The sequence below is a fragment of the Jaculus jaculus genome, chromosome 16 (assembly GCF_020740685.1).
Source record: "Jaculus jaculus isolate mJacJac1 chromosome 16, mJacJac1.mat.Y.cur, whole genome shotgun sequence".
In the NCBI taxonomy this organism is placed as follows: domain Eukaryota; kingdom Metazoa; phylum Chordata; class Mammalia; order Rodentia; family Dipodidae; genus Jaculus; species Jaculus jaculus.
This window is the reverse complement of record NC_059117.1, coordinates 58,940,051-58,960,770: the sequence shown is the minus strand read 5'-3', so window position 1 is coordinate 58,960,770 and position 20,720 is coordinate 58,940,051. Positions and strand designations below refer to the sequence as shown.

General features: G+C 43.6%; 1 protein-coding gene across 1 annotated transcript in view; it reads right to left on the bottom strand.

Annotated features, from left to right (window-relative positions):
• Positions 1–20,720, bottom strand: part of Dnah12 (dynein axonemal heavy chain 12) — a 196,393-nt gene that overhangs the window by 27,033 nt on the left and 148,640 nt on the right. Inside the window, exons 58-62 of the mRNA XM_045135823.1 lie at positions 19,585–19,777; positions 18,614–18,786; positions 16,440–16,580; positions 11,500–11,658; positions 7,364–7,508 (exon numbers count right to left, since the gene is read on the bottom strand). Coding sequence (XP_044991758.1) covers positions 7,364–7,508; positions 11,500–11,658; positions 16,440–16,580; positions 18,614–18,786; positions 19,585–19,777 — 811 coding nt within the window. The remainder of the gene's footprint in view (positions 1–7,363; positions 7,509–11,499; positions 11,659–16,439; positions 16,581–18,613; positions 18,787–19,584; positions 19,778–20,720) is intronic.

Here is a 20,720-nt window from a genome sequence, read left to right as displayed (position 1 = left end):
CATACAACTTATTATTTTTATTAATTTTATTACTAATTATGATTTTTTTCTTTCTAAGAGTAGGGTCTCACTCTAGCCCAGGCTGACCTGGAACTCACTCTGTAGCCTAGGCTGGCCTCAGGCTCACAGTGAGTCTCCTACCCCCGCCTCCCTAGTGCTGGGCTTAAAGGCAGGCACCACCATGTCTGACAATTTTATTTTTTTAATTTTATGTTGTTTTGTTTTTTGGTTTTCCAAGGTATGGTCTCACTCTAGCCTAGGCTGACCTGGAAGTCACTATGTAGCCTCAGGGTGGCCTTGAACTCACGGTGATCCTCCTACCTCTGCCTCCCGAGTGCTGGGAGTAAAGGTGTATGCCACCATGTCTGGCAACAATTTTATTTTTAACAATATTATTGTAAACCAACAAAGAATAGAATCTGATGCAGAATTACCAAGAAAGCACGTAGGGTAACAAAGGCAAAGCACTAAGTTCCCTCATATGTAAAAAGTAGTCTATGAATTCACAGTATAAGAAAAACAATTGAAAGGAAAAGTGGGCAGATGAAATAAACTATTTAGAGAATAAGAAACATGAGTGAATCTTTATCTTTCTATTTATTTGTTTATTTATATGAGAGAGAGAAAGACAGGGAGAGAGAATGGGCATAGCAGGGCCTGTAGCCAATGCAAATGAACTCCAAACGCATATGCCACCTTGTGCGTCTGGCTTATATGGATACTGGGGAATTGAACCTGGGTCCTTAGGCTTTGTAGGCAAATGCCTTAACGACTAAGCCATCTCTCCAGCCCATTAGTGAATCCTTAGACAGGATCCTCTGAGTCTTGTTTTCTCCTAGGCCGCATTCTCAGGAGCCCAGGTAAAGTGAGAACCTCATTAAGTCCATCTTCTACACTTGATTAAATTCTTCATCTCCCCTCCTGTCCAGGTGACAGCTGTCCCTCCTGGACGGCCTTCAGCAAGAAACCCATCAGATCTAATGAGTCAGAATTCTCCGACCTTGATGCCTCCTCTTAGTAATGCCCCCAAATCCAGCTCTTTGGCTTCAATTCCCCCAAAACCTCTGCTGTACTGGAGCTGAGCCTGCTCTTTCCCCACACAGACAGTCTTGCATCCATTTATTTCAGTCATGTTCAGCAAAGTCTTCTTGTGTCACATTTGTCATGAAGATGTCCTTAACATTATTCAAAGTTCAAGCTACATGTATGAATTACTTCTACTTATAATTTCCCCCTTTTCTAACACCATGCACATGGAAAACACTAGCCTTCATGGGACACATCTATAAATCCAGTGCTGGAGTGGCAGAGGCAAGCAGAGTCTTAGAGCTTACTGGCTAGCTTGCCTAGGCCAAATGGTGAGCTCTAGTCTTCATAATAGATCCTATCTCTAAAACAATAAAAATAAAAAAATTAAGTAGGGAGAAATAGAGGAAGAGATCCAATGTTGACCTCTGGCCTCCACACATGTGTACACACATGTGTTCTCACATTCATACATATATCTCACACATGCATCAAGTATGAGAAAGACATAAAAGTTATAGGTATGGAGTATATTTTTGGTAAAGAAAGTTAAAGAGAAAAATACATGCTTTTAGATGAGAAAGGATTTTTGTATGATAAAATAGTTTTGTCCTAAAAATAAAGGATTATTCCAAAATGGAACTAGGAAGAGGTAGGGCTAGAGAGACGGCTTAGTGGTTAAAGTGATTACCTGTGAAGCCTAAGAACCCAGGTTTGATTCCCCAGGACACATGTAAGCCAGACCCACCAAGTGGCACATGCACCTGGAGTTCGTTTGCAGCGGCTGGAGGCCCTGGCATGCCTACTTTCTATCTGCCTCTCTCTCTCAAATAAATAAGTAAATAAAATATTAAAAAAGAAAGAGAAGCCAGGTGTGGTGGCGCAGTACAAGAAGCAGAGGTAGGAGGATCACTGTGAGTTCGAGTCTAGTCTGAGACTACATAGTGAATTATAGGTCAGCCTGAGCTAGAGGGAAACTCTACCTTGGAAAACAAAAGAAAAAGAAAGAGGTGAAGACAAAGCCAGCAAGTTTAAACACACCACACAAAGTCCAAGTAGTCACAAAACGTCATAATTCATCATCTTCTGTTTTTATTGCTATTGTTTTGTTTGCTTTAGTGGTACTGGGACTCTACATAAATACTCTGCCACTGAGCAACATCTCTAGTCCTCTTTGAATTCTTATTTTGAGACAATAAGCTGCCCATGCTAGCCTACAATTTCTTCTGTAGCCCATGCAGGCACTGAACTTAGGATCTTTCTGACTCTGCCCACCAAGTAGCTGAGATTATTGACCTGTGCCACAGAGCCTGGCCACACAGGCTTTGTAAGAGATAAAATTTAAGGATAGCATTTGTAGGCTGGAGAGATGGCTCAGTCATTAAGTGTCTTCCAAGCAAGCACTAGGGTCTGCATCTGGACCTCAGGCACCCATGGAAAGATCAGGCATAGGGTGTCGTGGCGCACGCCTGTAGTCCTACCACCCAGGAGGTGGCGGCCAGGAGGCCCAGGGCTTGTGTGTCAATTAGATGTTGTAGTGACCTTTGTATTGCTGGGACAACACGCCCAACCAAATGCAGCTGATGGGAGGAAAGGGTTTATTTTGGTTTGAGGGAAGCTTCGTGATGACAGGGGAAGGCATGGCATGAGCAGAGGCTGGACATCACCTCTGTCAGAGCAGGTGGAAAACAGCGGCAAGAGAGTGAGCCGAGCTCTGGCGAAGGGGGAGCTGGCTCTAGCCCTCCAGAGCCCTCCCCCAGCAACACACATCCTTCAGCAAGGCTCCACCTCCCAAATTCCCACCAGCTGGGGACCAAATATACAAAAACACATGAGGTTTATGGAGGACATCTGATTCAAACTACCATGTTAGACTGAGTCTGTGAGCTTTGGGTTCAGTGAGTGGCCCTGTATAAAAATAATGTAGAGAGTGGCAGAGGGAGACATTTGATATCAACTTCTGGCTTATACACATGCATGCACGCACACACACACACACACACATACACATGAACACACATGCAAACATGTGCACTGTACTGCGCACATGCACACACCCATGTGCACACACACATACACACATGCATATACGCACATGCATATACGCACATGCATGCACACACATGCCTGTGCACATGCACATGCATGTGCCCACACACATCTAAACACATATGCATACACACCACAGACACATGCAGAAAGATGCTATTTGTATGATAATTAAAGGTTATTTAAAGAAATACTAAGAGTGAATTTTGCTAGATACTTATTTTGTCAATCTGCTCTAGACATTAGAAACCCCACAAGCAGACAGTTGGATCCCCAGAAAACCCTAAATCAACTTTTAGTTATGGTTTTTCAGCAACAGAGGTAAAATAGAGACAGCCCAAAAGGCCCAGGGAAAGTGATTACAGTCACAAGAACAAAACTAATTGACAGCCTTAGTCCTGGAGAATAAGACACTTCCCCAGGCAAATAAACTTGCTCCGGTATAAAAAGGAGAGATCTGGAGCCTGGAGTGACGGTGCACTCCATTAATCCCAGTGCTTGGGAGGAAGAAGTAGGAGGATCACCTTGAGTTCCAGGCCACTCTGAGACTACATAGTGAATTCCAGGACAGCCTGGGCTACAAAGAGACCCTATCTCAAAAAAATGCGGGGGGCGGGGACTAAAGAGATGGCTTAGTGGTTAAGGTGCTTGCTTGCAAAGCCAAAGGACCCAGGTTCCATTCCCCAGGACCCACATAAGCCAGATGCACAAGGCAGTCATGCATCTGGAGTTCATTTGCAATGGCTGGAGGCCCTGGAATGCCCATTCTCTCTCTCTCTCTCTCTCTCAAATAAATAAATAAAAATATTTATTTATTTATTTATTTGCAATTAGAGAGAGAGAGAGAGAGAGAATAAGGCCATGCCAGGGCCTTTTGTCATGGCACGGCTTTGCGTGGGTATTGGGGAATCAAACCTGGGCTGGTAGGCTTTATAACAAGTTTCTTAATTGCTGATCCATCTCCCTAGCCCACAGCCTAGGGTTTTTTTTTTTCATTTAGTCTTTCTTTATTTTTTTAAATTTAATTTTTATTAACATTTTCCATGATTATAAAAAATATCCCATGGTAATACCCTCCCCCCCCACACTTTCTAAATAAAATTATTTTTAAAAACTTTTTAAGAGTTAAAGGGGTTATTGTTATCAGTAGCAGTCTTGGGAATTCCTGACTTAAAAATAACCTTTTGCCCAGGCTGAGGAAATGGTAAAGTTGGTAAAGTGCTTGCTCCAAAAGCCTGAGGTCCTGAGTTCAGATCCCCAGTATGTAAAATACCTTTTTCTTTTTTTGTTTTTTCAAGGTAGGATCTTGCTTTAGCCCAGATTGATCTATAATTCACTCAGGAGTCTACAGGTGGCCTCGAACTCACTGTGATCCTCCTACCTCTGCCTCCCAAGTGCTGGGATTAAAGGCATGAGCCACCATGCCCAGCCCTAAAAGACTTTTTTATAGCATGTGGATGGCCAAAATAGTCTCAAGTGATAATTAGCAGTTTCAACAACGCTGATGGATCCAAGGGGAGCAGAAGATTAAGTTTCTAGGGCCGAACAGACGGCTTAGCGGTTACGGCACTTGCCTTCAAAGCCAAAGAACCCAGGTTCGATTCTCCAGGACCCATGTATACCAGATGTACAAGGTGGCACATGCATCTGGCATTCATTTGCAGTAGTTAGAGGCCCTGGTACACCCATTCTCTCCCTCTATCTCTCAAATAAATAAATAAAAATGGGCGGGCTGGAGAGATGGCTTAGCGGTTAAGCACTTGCCTGTGAAGCCTGAGGACCCCAGTTCGAGGCTCGATTCCCCAGGACCCACATTAGCCAGATGCAGAAGGGGGCACATACATCTGGAGTTCGTTTGCAGTGGCTGGAGGCCCTGGCATGCCCATTCTCTCTCTCTCTCTCTCTCTCTCTCTCTGCTCTTTCTCTGTCACTTTCAAATAAATAAGTAAACATAAAAATGGGAAAAAAGTTTTAAAAAGATTAAGTTCCCATAAATAGATTAATAAAAAAAATTATTGAAGGGGGCTGGAGAGATGGTTTAGTGGTTAAGGCATTTGCCTGCAATGCCTAAAGACTCATGTTTGATTCTCTAGGTCCCATGTAAGCCAGATGCATCAAGTGACACAAGATCACACATGTGTGCAAGGGGCACATGCATCTGGAGTTCAATTGATTGCAGTAGCTGGAGGCCCTGGTGCACCAATTCTCTACCCTCATCTCTCTCACATAAAAAAGGCCAGTCTGTGGGGCTTGTCTCAATAAAAAAGAAAAAAAGAACTATTGAAGGGCTGGAGAGATGGCTTAGTGGTCAAGGCACTTGCCTGTGAAGCCTAAGGATCCAGGTTCAATTCTCCAGTACTCACATAAGCCAGATGCACAATTTGGAGTATGTGTCTGGCGTTCATATTCAGTGGCTGGAGGCCCTGGTATGCCTATTCTCTCTCTATCTGCCTGTCCCCCCCCCCATTAAAATAAATTTTAAAAATTATTGAAGGCCTTAAGATTCATATCACATGGAGTGAGAAGGAGTAACCGTTGGAGTCACTCGTGCCTTGTGGTGGTAAGGGATGACAAAGTCTACAACCCAAGATGTCACATGTCTGTTCGGTCTGTAATAAGTCAGGAGGTGACAGGTAAGCCACTGCTTTTCCTTAGCCCAGGATCAAAGAAAGACACGCTCCCCTGAAAGATTGGCAACTGGATTTTCTTTAGATCTTCTGATGTCTGCTGATACTCGCTCACAGTGAATAGAGGCTGTATTAGTTACCTTTCTTGTTGCTGTGATAAAATCACTGTCTTCTACTTGCACATCTTGTCCCACTGAGGCAGAACCCAACTGACCCTGGCTGGTACCAATGGTGCAGGCACAGGGTGCTGCTGATGACTCATTACAGGCTCAAATGCACACCTCTGGGTGAAGATTTAATGGGATGATGAAACTTTCGCTGAATGGAGTTGTATGTAGAATTTACATGTAATTGAATATTGCAGAAAAGCCTGTGCTATGCACATGAATCAAAAAGCCCTTGGGCTGGAGAGATGGTTTAGCGGTTAAGCGCTTGCCTGTGAAGCCTAAGGATCCCCGGTTCGAGGCTCGGTTCCCCAGGTCCCACGTTAGCCAGATGCACAAGGGGGCGCACGCGTCTGGAGTTCGTTTGCAGAGGCTGGAAGCCCTGGAGCGCCCATTCTCTCTCTCTCCCTCTATCTGTCTTTCTCTCTGTGTCTGTCACTCTCAATTTAAAAAAAAAAAAAAAAAAAGCCCTTGCTAGAGTAACCACCAAGAGCCCCAACTCTGTCCAGCAGGGCCACAGAACTTTCTCACTGCTTCCCCTCTGAGTAGTGCAGCTCTTCTGCGGCCACTGCACATCTTGCTCAATTATGTTTGGGGATGCAAGGGCCTGTAACCCTTTCAGACAAGCCCTTGGAACCTGGCTTTAGCTTGGATCACCCCTGCAAGGTCTATGAGCAATTAAAAAAAAAATGAGTAGTAGAGAGTTACACTTATGTTTACCCCAAGTTTGGAGAAATTACATGGGGTAACCAGCCCAGAGTTTAGAGACCCTGCCTCAGCAAAATTGAAAAAAAAAGACAATCTCTCATGTGAGGAGTGAGAAGGTGAAGAGCAGCTTGAAGTCTGTCTGGACGGATAGCCGAGGAGCCGTCTCCTGGGACAGAATTCTGGTAACTTTAAAAAAAATGTTTTTTTTTGTTCACTATTTATTTATTTAAGAGTGACAGAGAGAGAAAGAGACAGAGAGAGAGAGAGAGAGAGAGAGAGAGAGAGAGAGAGAGGGAGAGAGAGAGGGATTGAGAACAGGCACGCCAGGGATTCCAGCCACTGCAAACGAACTCCAGATGTGTGCGCCCCCTTGTGCATCTGGCTAACGTGGGACCTGGGGAACCAAGCCTCGAACCGGGGTCCTTAGGCTTCACAGGCAAGCGCTTAACCACTAAGCCATCTCTCCAGCCCGAATTCTGGTAACTTATCTCAAGTAAATCTGCATATTTCTTGGCTTTGGCTCATGTTTTCTACAGGAAGAGCAGAAAAACGGAAATCTTTTTCTCTCCCCGGTTCTGGCAAAAGCTGTAAACGAACCATTTCCTTTGGCCAGTTCCTGCCTGCAGGGTTTTCACTAGAGCATCTCAGAGACCCGGGACAGCACAACCTGTTGTTGGAGATGCCCGTTGTTGACTGAAATATAACACAGCTCATGACTGCGTCTTTATGGCTGGAACCTCATAAATGACACATTATCTGTATTCTGAATAGAATGTGTTCATCTTTTACCTTATCAGGTCTTAAGCACCGAAGAATTATTATTTTCTGTAGTTCGTTTAGCTGCTTATCCATGGGTTCTGGAAATTTCGCATTATGCGGCTCTTTGTTGTCATAGATTTTCCGCCACTGTTGGATGTTTTCACAAAAATGCTTCCTAATGGGGAAAAATATTGTTTTCATTGAGAAATATTTTACCAGATTGTTGAGCAAGGGGAAGAAACAACAGTTACAGGGCATTTAAAAATCACTGGATTAGGGCTGGCGAGCGGGCTGAGTCGCTCCTCACTCATAGGTGAGTACCCAAAGTCAATTTTCTGGCACCACATAAAAAGCCAGAAGCCATGCAGATGTCTGCAATCCCCGCACTCTGATGGCAGGATGGGAGGTGGAGACAAGAAAATTTCCCTGCTGCTCTCTAGGGAGATGGACAGATGGGTCAGTGGTTAGCTTGCTTGCCTGCAAAGCTCAGTGACCTGGAATTAATTCCCCAGTGCCCACATAAAGCCAGATGCACAAAGTAGCACATGCATCTGGAGTTCATTTGCAGTAGCAATACGTTCTGGTATGCCAATTCTCTCTCTTTCTCTCCTCTTGCACATAAATAAATTATATATATATATATATATATATATATATATATATATATATTTTTTTTTTTTTTTTAAATGTATAGCGCATTTTCCAGGTGTGGTGGCACACTCCCTTAGTCCCAGAACTCAGGAAGCAGAGGTAGGAGGATTGCTGTGAGTTTGGGGCCAGCCTAAAACTATAGACTATAGAGTGAATTCCAGGTCAGCCTGGGTTACAGTGAGAGTCTGCCTCTAGAAAAACAACAACAACAACAAAATGGCAGCTGGGTGTGGTGGCGCACGCCTTTAATCCTAGGACTCGGAAAGCAGAGGTAGGAAGATCGCCATGAGTTCGCGGCCACCCTGAGACTATATAGTGAGTTCCATGTCGACCTGACCGAGAGTGAGACCCTACCTCAAAACAACAACAACAAAAATGGCACAAAGAACAACAGCAGAACAAGATGGAAAAACCCTGCTTCAAAATGAAGTGCATTGATGAAGACAGATGTGAAAGTTGTCACACGCATGTGCCCACACTCACATGCACATGAAATCATAACACATGTGCACGCACACAGGCACACAAAACTAAATATGAAAATAAAAACCCACTAGAACATAGGAGGTGGGAGGCGGCAGGGGTGAAAAGTGTGCTCTAAACAGGAACGGAAGTGAGTAGCAGCAGCTATTGGTGTAGATGACTCGGGAGAAAAGGCTGAAGAGATGGCTTAGCAGTTAAAGCACTTGCCTGCAAAGCCTGAAGACCTGGGTTTAAAAATCTTAAAATCTTAAAAAAGAAGAGGAAGAGGAGGAGGAGGAGATGATGACCACTACGGAGAAGCCACTAACGTTCAGACAAGGCGGTTCTAGTGAGAGTCGGAACACAAGTGCTGCAGAGCCTGCGGGGCAGCGCGGACAATCTCAGCCTGGCTGGAAGCCTGTCCCTGCCGCGGTTCAACCCTGAACAGAAAAGCTACTTTGGCTCACTTCCTGGACACGACAGCTGCCCCGTCCCAGGAAAGCCAGGTGGGAGGGGGAGGGACAGGGAGGAGTCATTAAGCTCAGCCTTCTGACACGAGGCAGGTAAGCACAAGGACAGCCCAGCACCCTGGACTCCACTTGGCTTGAGCTACAAGCACAGCCCTTGCCTACCAAAGGATTTAGCAACCCGAGCCCTCTGCCTGCATCAGGCTGCATGCGCACCCCTCTTCAAACAAAGCAACCAGTACCCCTCCCCTAAAAACCCCTGGTTACTCAGCAACCTCCCCCTTTTTAAAAAGTTTTTTAAAAAATATTTTGTTGCCGGGCGTGGTGGCGCACGCCTTTAATCCCAGCACTTGGGAGGCAGAGGTAGGAGGATCGCGGTGAGTTCAAGGCCACCCTGAGACTCCATAGTGAATTCCAGGTCAGCCTGGGCTAGAGTGAGACCCTACCTCGAAAAACCAAAAAAAAAATATATATATATTTTGTTTATGTGAGAGAGAGAGAGAGAGAGAGAGGCAGATAGAGAAAGAATGAGCATGCCAGGGCCTCTAGCCACTGCAAACAAACTCTAGATGCATGCACCACCTTGTGCACATGGCTCATGTGGGTTCTGGGGAATCAAACCTGGGTCCTTAGGCTTCACATGCAAGCATCTTAACCACTAAGCCATCTCTGCAGCCCCTGAAACCTCCCTTTTGTGGTTGGTTTCCTATTCAAACACTTCCTGGGGAACATCCTAGAACCTAGGGGCCTGGTCTATCGTGGACTGGTTTTGGGTGGATGTGCACTAAGACTAACTGTGTCCTCTGAATGCACTTTTAGGGGAAATATCCCATTTATCATCTTATGCCTATGCATGATTGGATGCACATATGATTAAAATCAGATGCATCATGGGAAAGGACACGTGCATTGAACCCCAGCCTGCCAATCAAGACAGAAAGGCACCCATACCCCATCCCTAGCCACTTCCTGACCCTGGACACGAAAGGAAGCCCCACACAATAACTGCGGCCTAGGTGCGGTGCGCTCTCACTGAGCCTGCTGCTCCCTTGAAGCACACCCGGCCTGTGCTTTTGCTTTGCTCCCTATTACAGCTTCTTGCTGCTCTAATTGTGTGTGCTTTTTCAAGTATTTGAACAAGATGCTGAGAATCTGTAAACACCCAGTTTAGACAGCTGTAGATCGGGGGGAGGGTTCTATTTTCATCCACAGTCATTGGACAGGAAGATGATGTCTCTTTTTAAATGCAAGGTATTTTAAGCAGTTCTTAGAGTGTTTTTTTCCAGAATGTAGGTATAGCAGCTCCTGTTTCTATAACGGTGACTTGAATGTTAGCTTCAAGCGCCCAAGTGTCAATTAAGTTGACTTTGCCTTTCTGTAATGTAGCATTCTGAGATGTTTAAGAAACAGGCACTTAGAAACTGCTTTTGCAAAGCAGCACCAAATCCTCCCTTGAGCACATAAAATAACTAAATGCAGGATTGAAACAGAACCTGACATCTCTACTTTTACCTATTTTGGTTCACGTGCTTGCCTCTTCAGGTCACCATGCTCATCACTCAGATAATGTCCAACCTACCTCTTTCCCCTTCAAGGCTGTGAGTCATTGCCACAAACCTCCAGTTACCTTGGATTTCAGGAAGAGTAAAACCTCTGAGGACAAGCTACCCCACCCCCACCAAGGCCCAGTGAGAACTGTGGCCCATGAGGGCCCCTGCCCCTATAAGCAGCGAGCAGTTCTTCAGACCTTGCAGGAACAGAGCTGAGTCAGTGATCAAGGAGACCCACCTAGACCAGAACGGCTTAGTTATGCACACCTCTGGTCCCTTGTCCCTAGACTTCCTCTATTTAAACCTCAAAGATGAACTTGGGGGGGTCACTCAACCCCCTTGTTTGACCCTCTTTGCAGTGTTGTCACTTGTCTCTTTCAAATATATTTTATTTATTTATTTGAGAGAGGGAATGGGCGTGCCAGGGCCTCCAGCCACTGCAAACGAATTCCAGATGCATGTGCCACCTTGTACATCTGGCTTACGTGGGTCCTGGGGAATTGAACCAAGGTCTTTTGGCTTTACAGGCAAGCGCCTTAACTGCTAAGGCATCTCCTCAGCCCATTTGTCTCTTTTTTTTTTCTTTTTTAATTTTTTATTTATGAGCGACAGACACAGAGAGAAAGACAGAGAGAGGGAGAGAGAGAGAATGGGCGCACCAGGGCTTCCAGCCTCTGCAAACGAACTCCAGACGCGTGCGCCCCCTTGTGCATCTGGCTAACGTGGGACCTGGGGAACCGAGCCTCGAACCGGGGTCCTTAGGCTTCACAGGCAAGTGCTTAACCGCTAAACCATCTCTCCAGCCCCACTTGTCTTTTATTGGCATATTGGGACTGCTGGCCAAGCTTAGCCTGTCAGGGAGGAAAGAGACTGGACCAGGTGTTTGCTCTAAACACTCCAGTTACTTTTATGCAAAGTGCTAAAGGGTCCTTCTTTCTACTAATCAGTAGACTAGAAGGAGCCACAAGAAAACCAGTACATTACGAATTTACCCAGTCCCTATTCATGGTTAAATCATCAAATGCGCAGTGATTACTTGAGGTCTTGGAAGACAGGGACTTCGCTGGCTCGGCAGATTTCCTCCCAGCTTTTGTCCTGTAGCCAGCTTGGATCCGGGTTTGGATCAGCACTCTTCAGACTCACTCCTCCAGTTAGAAGAAACATCAGTTCTTGGTATTCAATCTCTTTCTTCGCCCTGTATCCCCGAAATAATAGCTGGTAAAATTTGTTGATTTTAAAATTGAATGACATGAACGTCCGCAGTGTAACCTGCACAGGGTAACCGGGCCTATATTTAACCTCCTGCTGTAAACGACGAGAAAACACTGTTTCTGGAAACTACAATGGCCGGTCCAGAACTGTGCCCACTGAGGGAAGAGCAGATGAAGTGACTTTAGTGATTGCCTCAGATGTCTGCCCAGTGGCTCTCTTCAGACCACAGAACAGAGGTGGTGGCAATCAAAGGCTGGCAGTGTTGTTGAATGGGGCGGGAGGCAGAGTGAAGACCTTGTGGGTGGCAGTACGGACCCAGCCTAGCACTATGGCCAGTAGCCAGAGGACTTCCCCCACCTAGGGGCCTCCTGCTCAGGTAAAATCAGATCTTTTTTTTCTTTTTCTTTTTGGTTTGTTTGTTTGCTTGCTTGCTTTTCGAGGTAGGGTCTCACTTTAGCCCAGGCTGACCTGGAATTCACTATGGAGTCTCAGGGTGGCCTCAAACTCACAGCAATCCTCCTAACCCTGCCTCCTCAGTGCTCGGATTAAAGGCGTGCGCCACCACGCCTGGCCAAAATCAGATCTTTGCCTATGCCATGAATACTTCAGGACAAGTTAGAATGAAGTAAAATTAGCAACCTTCTTAAGTAGAGATGAGAAAGGATAGAAGGACAGGGAAAATTAAGAGGACATGAGAAAGGGTAAGAAATCTGGTTGTAGCCTCTTGCCAGTTGAGAATATATATATATATATAATATATATGTATATATAAGAAGAAATGTCAGCAAAATTAACATTTGCTGTGAAGGCTGCCCAATAGAGCCACTTTTCCTTTTACATGGTAAAGAATGATGAAATAGCAATGAACCAGGTGCAAGGCCTAAGCTCCTATGAACTTCAAGTATGGTCTTATTCCTTCCCAGGTATTGTCTGGGAATCTCCCAAACACCTTAACTTCCCATGAAACTCTGCTGACCTTGGGTTTTACTTTATAAGCTGTGACCCCATTCATTGCACAGCAGGAACCATTCTACATCTCACAGTAGTAGATGAAGAAATCAATAAACAATGCATACATTATGCATATATGGATGGTGAAACACTAAGAAAAGGCTGTCCAGGGCTAGAAAGATGGCTCAGTAGTTAAGGTGCTTTCCTACGAAAGGGTTACCAAGCTATGAATAAAAGGCACAGGAGCCAGTGTGGAGGAGCACCAGGGAGGCAGAGGTAGGAGGATCACTTGAATTTGAGGCCAGCCTGAGACTATATAGTGAATTCCAGGTCAGCCTGGGCTACAGTGAGACCCTACCTTGAAAAACTAAACCAAACCAAACCAAACAAAAAAGGGCTGGAGACATGGCTTAGCAGTTAAAGCATTTGCTTGCAAAGCCTATGAACTCACCTTCGACTCTCCAGGTCCCACATAAGCCAGATGCACAGTAAGGCAAACATGCAAGGTTGCGTGTGCATACAAGGGAGCACATGCGACTGGAGTTCAATTGCAATGGCTGGAGGCCCTGGCGTGCCAATTCTCCCACCCCTTCCCCCTCACACTCTTGCTTTCTTGCATTAAAAATTTAAAAAGGCCAGTCTGGCCGGGCATGGTGGCACACACCTTTAATCCCAGCACTCGGGAGGCAGAGGTAGGAGGATCACCATGAGTTTGAGGCCACCCTGAGACTACCTAGTGAATTCCAGGTCAGCCTGAGCCAGAGTGAGATCCTACCTCGAAAAACCAAAAAAAAAAAAAAAAAAAAAAAGGCCAGTCTGTTGAGCTTGCCTCAAAAAAAAAAAAAAAAAAAAAAGACACAGAGAAAATGCATATAACTAAACAAACAAAGGAAAATAACCCAACATAAAAAGGCTGTGTATTGTATTGTTCCAATTATATAACTGTAGGAAAAGGAAACCATGGAGGTGGTGAAAGGAAAAGCGATGGTGAGCAGTCAGGACAGCAGAAAGGCTGACGTGGGGCGAGGGCGCTTTTACAGAAGTGGCACTATTCCATATGACCCTATGAGGATGGGCACGTGCTATTCAGTTGTTAAAATGTACAGAAACACAAGAGTACTTTCAGCAAGTGGAAAAAAATGTAGAAGTCGACATCTGCTTTAGGCAGCACATGAATCGGTTACACAGGGCAGCAAGATCTAAATCTGAAAGGCAAATAAAGTTTCAAGATGATTTTTAAAATTTACTTATTTTTAATGTTTTTTTATTTTAATTTTTTGCAAGGAGAGAGAGAGAAAATCAGGGCCACTAAGCTGCTGCAAATGAACTCCAGACACATGTGCCACTTTGTATATCTGGCTTTACATGGGTCCTGGGGAATTGAACCAGGGTTGTTAGGCTTATCAGGCAAGCATTTTAATCACTGGTATTTCTCTCCAGCCTCAAGATGATTTTTATTAGTTATTTATTTTTAAATTTTTTATTTATTTGCAAGGAAAGAGAAAAAATGAGCACACCAACACCTCTTACTACTTAAAATGAACTCCAGATGTGTGTGCCACTTTGTGCATCTGGCCCTACATGGGTACTAGGAACTTGAATCCAGGCTGTCGGGCTTTACAAGCAAAGTGCCTTTCACCACTGAGCAATCTCTTTAGCCCTCAAGATTATTTTTAATATCTTCATAATATCTGGCTGAGCAAAGTGTGTTTAGTAAGCATAGACCATAAGCTAGACAATATTAAAATTAAGAACTTGTGTAAAAGAATGAAACAACAACCTAGTTAGTGAGTGACAATCTGCCAGACATGTTTTTCAGTGGATTCATATTTAGAATATATGAAAAATTCACATAACTCTGAGAAAAAATACAAAAAGCCAATAGCAAAATTATGTAAATTGATACAGTCATGCCTCAATAGATTTATAAATCACTGATGAATACACAAAAAGCTGAACTTCATTAATCATTAGAGAAATATAATACTTATCATGTACAAAACTGCATGTTGCAATTAAGTGCCTTTAAACACTGAACCATCTCTCCAATTTTTTTTTTTTTGGGGGGGGCTTTCTGAGGCAGAGTCTCACTGTAGCTCAGGCTGACCTGGAATTCCCCTGGTAGTCTCAGGGTGGCCTTGCACTCATGGCAATCCTCCTACTTCTGCCTCCTGAGTTCTGGGATTAAAGGTGTGTGCCACCACGCCTGGCCAAAATGTATTTTGAAAATTACAGTAGATGACACACACCTTTAAAGCAGAACTTGGGAGGTTGAAGCAGGAAGAGTGTGAGTGCAAAGCCAGACTGGGCTATATTGCAAGAATCTGACTAAAAAAAAAAAAATTTTTTTTTTTTTTTGGCAATATAAAATGTTAGTGTAAACCAAGCATTGTGACACACATCTTTAATCCCAGCACTTGGGAGGCAGAGGTAGGAGGATTACTGTGAACTTGATGAGTCCAGCCTAGAACTACAGAGTGAATTTCAGGTCAGCCTAAACTGGAGTGAGACCCTACTTCAGGAAAAAAAAGAGGGGGTGATAGCAGAATGTTAGTGATGTTAGTGTAGATCTGGAGCAATGATGCTTAGACAGTCAATAAGATATAAATGGCATAATCTATTGAGAAAATAGTTTGCAAATTCTTTCTAGGTATTTTCCAACAAGAAATATGTGCATATGAGCACCAAGATCTATATACAAAAACGTTCACAGTACGATTGTTTATAGCAATGCCAAACTGGCAACAACTCAAATGCCCATCAAGAGTGGGACGGGTAAACTTATGTCTTCTCTTAACGAAAGACTCAACAGCAGTCAATGTGCGTGAGTGATCGGCAGCCTCGTGGAACAGCATGGATGAATCTCTTCAAAAGGATGTGACAGCTGGGCGTGGTAGAGCACACCTTTAACCCCAGCACTCGGGAGGCAGAGACAGGAGGATCGCCGTGAGTTCAAGGCCACCCTGAGACGATATAGTTAATTCCAGGTCAGCGTGGGCCAGAGTGAGACCCTACCTCAAGGCCCTACCAAAAACAAAATAAATAAAATAAAATGATATGACAGGAGAGAAGCCAGATGGAAGAATAGGTGTCACTTGGTATCCATTGTATAAAACCCAGAAGCAAGATGCAGCACTGAGAGGAGAACAGTGACCTTGGGAGAGGGTGGGGAAGGGCACCAGGACTGACTGAGAGGATGGATGCTCTTTCTAGAGCTCCCTTTGTAAGAAGTAATTGTATTTGATATGCTCTGTATGAAAGCAAGGGGCAACTTTGGGAGAACAGTGACCTGTAGAGGGAGGGCAGGGGGGGAGGGACACCAGGACTAACTGAAAGGACAGAGGCTCTTTCTAGAGCTCCTTTGGTTTTTTTTGTTTTGTTTTTTTTTTTTTTTTAGATATTCGTTTGCTTATTTATTTGCAGGTAGAGAGAGAATGAGAATGGGCGCAGCCACTGCAAACAAACTCCGGACACAAAAACCATTTTGTGTATGTGGTTTTATGTGGGTACCGTGGAATCGACCCCTGGCCTTCAGGCTTTGCAAGCAAGCGCCTTTAACCTCTGCCCTAGAGCTCCCTTTGTAAAATTGTTATACTTTGTGAACTTTGTATAGCATGTAAATCATACAAATTACATGTCAGAACATCACTGCCATTGTGGAAGCCACTGTTATCAGTGAAATGCATGAGGGAAATCGTAATCAAAACCGAGCCAAATAATATATCATTCTGCAAGAAACCATTTTACAGATTAGATTTCCAACTTTTGCCTTAAAAACTAGGTAAATTAAGGGGAAAATAACAAGTAACTTACAGAAGAAGGTTGGCACATAATAAGAAGGAAAACAGCAACTTGTCCTTTTCAAATAACGATCGGCATATGTTACAATACAAGTTGTATGTGAAATGGTCATTTAAATATCGTAGGCGCTTTTCCAAAATTTTAGATTTATTACTGAAAGGTTAAAAAGAAAAATGTATTTTCAAACACAACTAAGAAAAAATAAGTAACATGAATTAACCTATGTTTTATTTTATCAAAATATTCACTACGAAACATTTGAAATCACACACACAAATGTGAAACTCATGAAATGTAAATAATTTCTATTGAGGTTTAATTCTATCTTCACCAGAACTTGCTGATGGCATTCATGTGTACTGTGTCAATTGCAAGCTGCAAATGGAAAGTCTAGGATTTTAATTACTCAGGAGAGACTGCTCTACCAAGAGCTCATATAGAAAGAAGTTCTTGGGATGGAGAAATGGCTTCATGGTTAAGGTACTTGCCTGCAAAGCCAAAGGACCCAGGTTCAATTCCCCAGGACCCCACGTAAGCCAGATGCACAAGGGAGCACATGCTTTGTTTGCAGTGGCTGGAGGTCCTGGCATGCCCATTCTCTCTCTTTCTCTCTCTGTCTCTCAAATCAATAAAGAAAAATGATTTTTTTTAAAACAATAAGTTTCTTATAACATAAGTACAGCAGTTATCAAATACTGTAGGCATTGGTACAAACACTGTGAAAGCATCTCATTTGATTTTCAAAACAACTATAGCAGGCACATACTATTATTATTCCTGTTTTAAAATATTTTATTTATTTGAGAGAGAGAATGGGTGCACCATGACATCCAGCCACTGTAAACAAACTCTGGAGGTGTGTGCCACCTTGTGCATCTGGCTTACATGGGACCTGGGAACTGAACCTGAGTCCTTGGCTTTGTAGGCAATTGCCTTAACTACTAAGCCATCTCTCCAGCCCTTATTTCTGTTGTATAAGGAAGGAACACTGAGGCAACTATCGAAAAGGTAACTGCAGCTAGACTGAGTCCCTAACTCCCAAATCTGTGTATATTCAACAACTGATTAAAGTGGAAGCAGCTACCAAACTAAGAGAAGTGTGTAACAGCAACCTTTTACACTCCTCTAGTCTGGAACTGTCAGCAAGAAGAAATCGTGGGCATTACTGAAATATTTGAAGACAGCAAGAAGAGGCGCATGTGGCGGTACACTCCTGTAATGCCAGCACGCACGAGGCTGAGGCAGGAAGACTGCCAGCCAGTGCTCACGGCAAGGACCAGGCTAGCCAGGCCCACAGAGAGAGACATAATCTTAATTAAACAAAGCAAAACAGAAGAAAAACCTAAAACTAATCCCCTGTGCCTAAACCTTAGGTAGAATGAAACGACTTGAAAAACAAAGGTTTAGTTATCTTTCTCTTGTTCTTTTCTCTACTTTTTGCTTTGTTTTGTTTGTTTTTCGAGGTAGAGTCTCACTCTGGTCCAGGAGGACCTGGAATTAACTATGTAGTCTCAGGGGGCCTCAAATTCTCAGTGATCCTCTTACCCGTGCCTCCCGAGTGCTAGGATTAAAGGTGTGCGCCACCACGCCCAGCTCTCTTTTCTACATTTTTTAAAATACATTTTTTATTTATTCGTTTGCAAGCAGACAGAGATAGAAAGAAGAGACAGATGGAGAGAAAGAAAATGGATATGCCAGGATGTCTAGACACCACAAACAATATTCAGACGCATGTGCCACCTTGTGCATCTGGGTCTATGTGGGTACTGAGGCCCCAACCTCAGGGTTCTTAACTTCTGAGCCATCTCTCCAGCCCACTTTTCCACATTTTTAATGTTCTAAATGAATATACACTACAAAAGTAACTAGAAAACACTGTTGTTGTTGTTTTTTAATTTTTTTAAGATTGTACTTTTGTTTATTTATTAGAGACAGAGAGAGAGAGAGAAAGAGAGTGAGAATGGGTGCACCAGGACCTCTAGCCACTGCAAACAAACTCCAGATGGATGTGCATCTGGCTTATGTGGGACCTGGAGAATTGAACCTGGGTTCTTAGGCTTCGCAGGCATGTGCCTTAACCGCTAAGCCACCTCTCCAGACCCCACTGTTGTTTTTTGTTTGTTTGTTTTTTTAACAGCAAGGATAGCGAAGATACAGCCCAGGGGAAATGGCTGCAGAACGTTTACCTGTCGTGAATGGAGTTGATGTAAAGGTTCACGAACCAGGTGAGAGAGTACTGATACATGGGGTCGATGTTCGCGAGGTCTGCAATGCTGAAGAATAATACTGATGAGTGCTTAGCAATGGATCTGTAGCCTTCTCGGGACTCTGCTATTTTGACCTCTGTTTTTTCTGCAACCTAGAAGAAACAAAAATAAATAAATAAATAAAATCAAGATTTAACAAATGGAGGGCTGGAGAGATGGCTTAGCAGTTAAGTGCTTGCCTGTGAAGCCTAAGGACCCAGGCTCAATTTCCTAGTGCCCACATAAAGCCAGATGCACAAGGTGGCATATATGTCTGGAGTTTGTTTGCTGGAGGCCCTGGCGAGCCCATTCTCTCCCTCTTTCTCTCTCATATAAATAAATAAAATCTTAAAAATAGCTTCTATGTTTTAATATTTTATCAACTTTTTCTTTTCCCGGAGAAACTGAAAGCAAGTTAGAATCCTAGAATCAAAACATTGCTAGGGGGCTGGAGAGATGGCTTAGCGGTTAAGCGCTTGCCTGTGAAGCCTAAGGACCCCGGTTCGAGGCTCGGTTCCCCAGGTCCCACATTAGCCAGATGCACAAGGGGGTGCACGCGTCTGGAGTTCGTTTGCAGAGGCTGGAAGCCCTGGCGCGCCCATTCTCTCTCTCTTCCTCTATCTGTCTTCCTCTCTGTGTCTGTCGCTCTCAAATAAATAAATAAATAAAATTAAAAAAAACATTGCTAGGGGTGGAAGAGATGGCTTAGCCATTAGAGCACTTGCCTGCAAAACCAAAGGACTCAGATTCGATTCACCAGGAACCATGTAAGCCAGATGCGCAAAGTGACACATGTGTCTGGAGTTCATTTGCAGTGGCTAGAGGCCCTGGCGCACTCATTCTCTCTCTTCCTCTCTCTCTCAAATAAATAAATAGAAACAAAATAAACATTTCTAGGAGTGTCTTTTCACCTGCTGTTTCTTTGTTATCTCATTGGACATGAGTTTGGCAGAGTCTAAGACTTTGATGGCACTTTCATCTTCTAAAATGTTCCCTTCTGACGATGATAATGTTTCCAAGATCTTTGTCTCGATATCTTTCAGCTGCTTCTTATTAGCTGCCGACTGAAGAATGAGAGCATTTCGTTCCTCTTCTAATTCTGGTCTAAAAAGACAGAAATAGTAATCTAAATTTGTAGCCTTAAAAAAAAAATCTATACCTGAATGTTATGTATAAGAGTTTGTGGCCATTTAAATAATTTTATTGATGTGAACAACTTAATCTGTTATGAACTTAGGGTAAAACTTGCATGCAGATAGCAATGGAGAAACATAAGCAAAGAAAACATTATTTATACACACAAGATGTGATAATAAGATGTGCCAGAGCAAATCTAAGAAAACTTTAGATTTATCCTTAAGGCATAGCGGGCTACTTGAGAAAAAGATCAAAAGAGAGGAGACTCCAGCTGAGAGGTTTCTCATCAATTCTTTGGCTTTGTCACCAACAACTGTCATTAACATTACTAAAATAGTAAACACAGGAAGGATATTTGGTCATACAGGTTTCTTATGCAAAGCTTGCATGTAGTGATAAACCAAGATGAGATGAAACGTCAACATAACACAATCTACCATGTATAGAATACGTAATGACATAGTTTTTTTTTGTTTGTTTTTGTTTTTGTTTTTGAGGCAAGCCCAACAGACTGGCCTCTAGTTTCATGAGTGAGAGAGAAATGGTTCACCAGAGCCTCTAGCCACTGTAATTGAACTCCAGACACACACACCACCTTGTGCACTTGTGCAACCTTGTGCATGCTTCTCCTTGTGTGCCTGGATTATATGGGATCTGGGGAGTCAAACGTGGATCCTTAGGCTTTGCAGACAAATTAAGGCACTTGACTTAACCACTAAGCAATCTCTACAGCCCCCTTATTTATTTATTTATTTATTTGCAAGGAGGATGGGGGGGGAGAGGAAGAGAAGGAAGGGAAGAGAGAGAGGGAGAGAGAAAGAATGCACCCAACAGCGCCTCTACCTGCTGCAAACAAACTCCAGAAGCATCTGCCAGCCGCCTTGTGCCTCTGGCTTTATGTGGGTGCTGG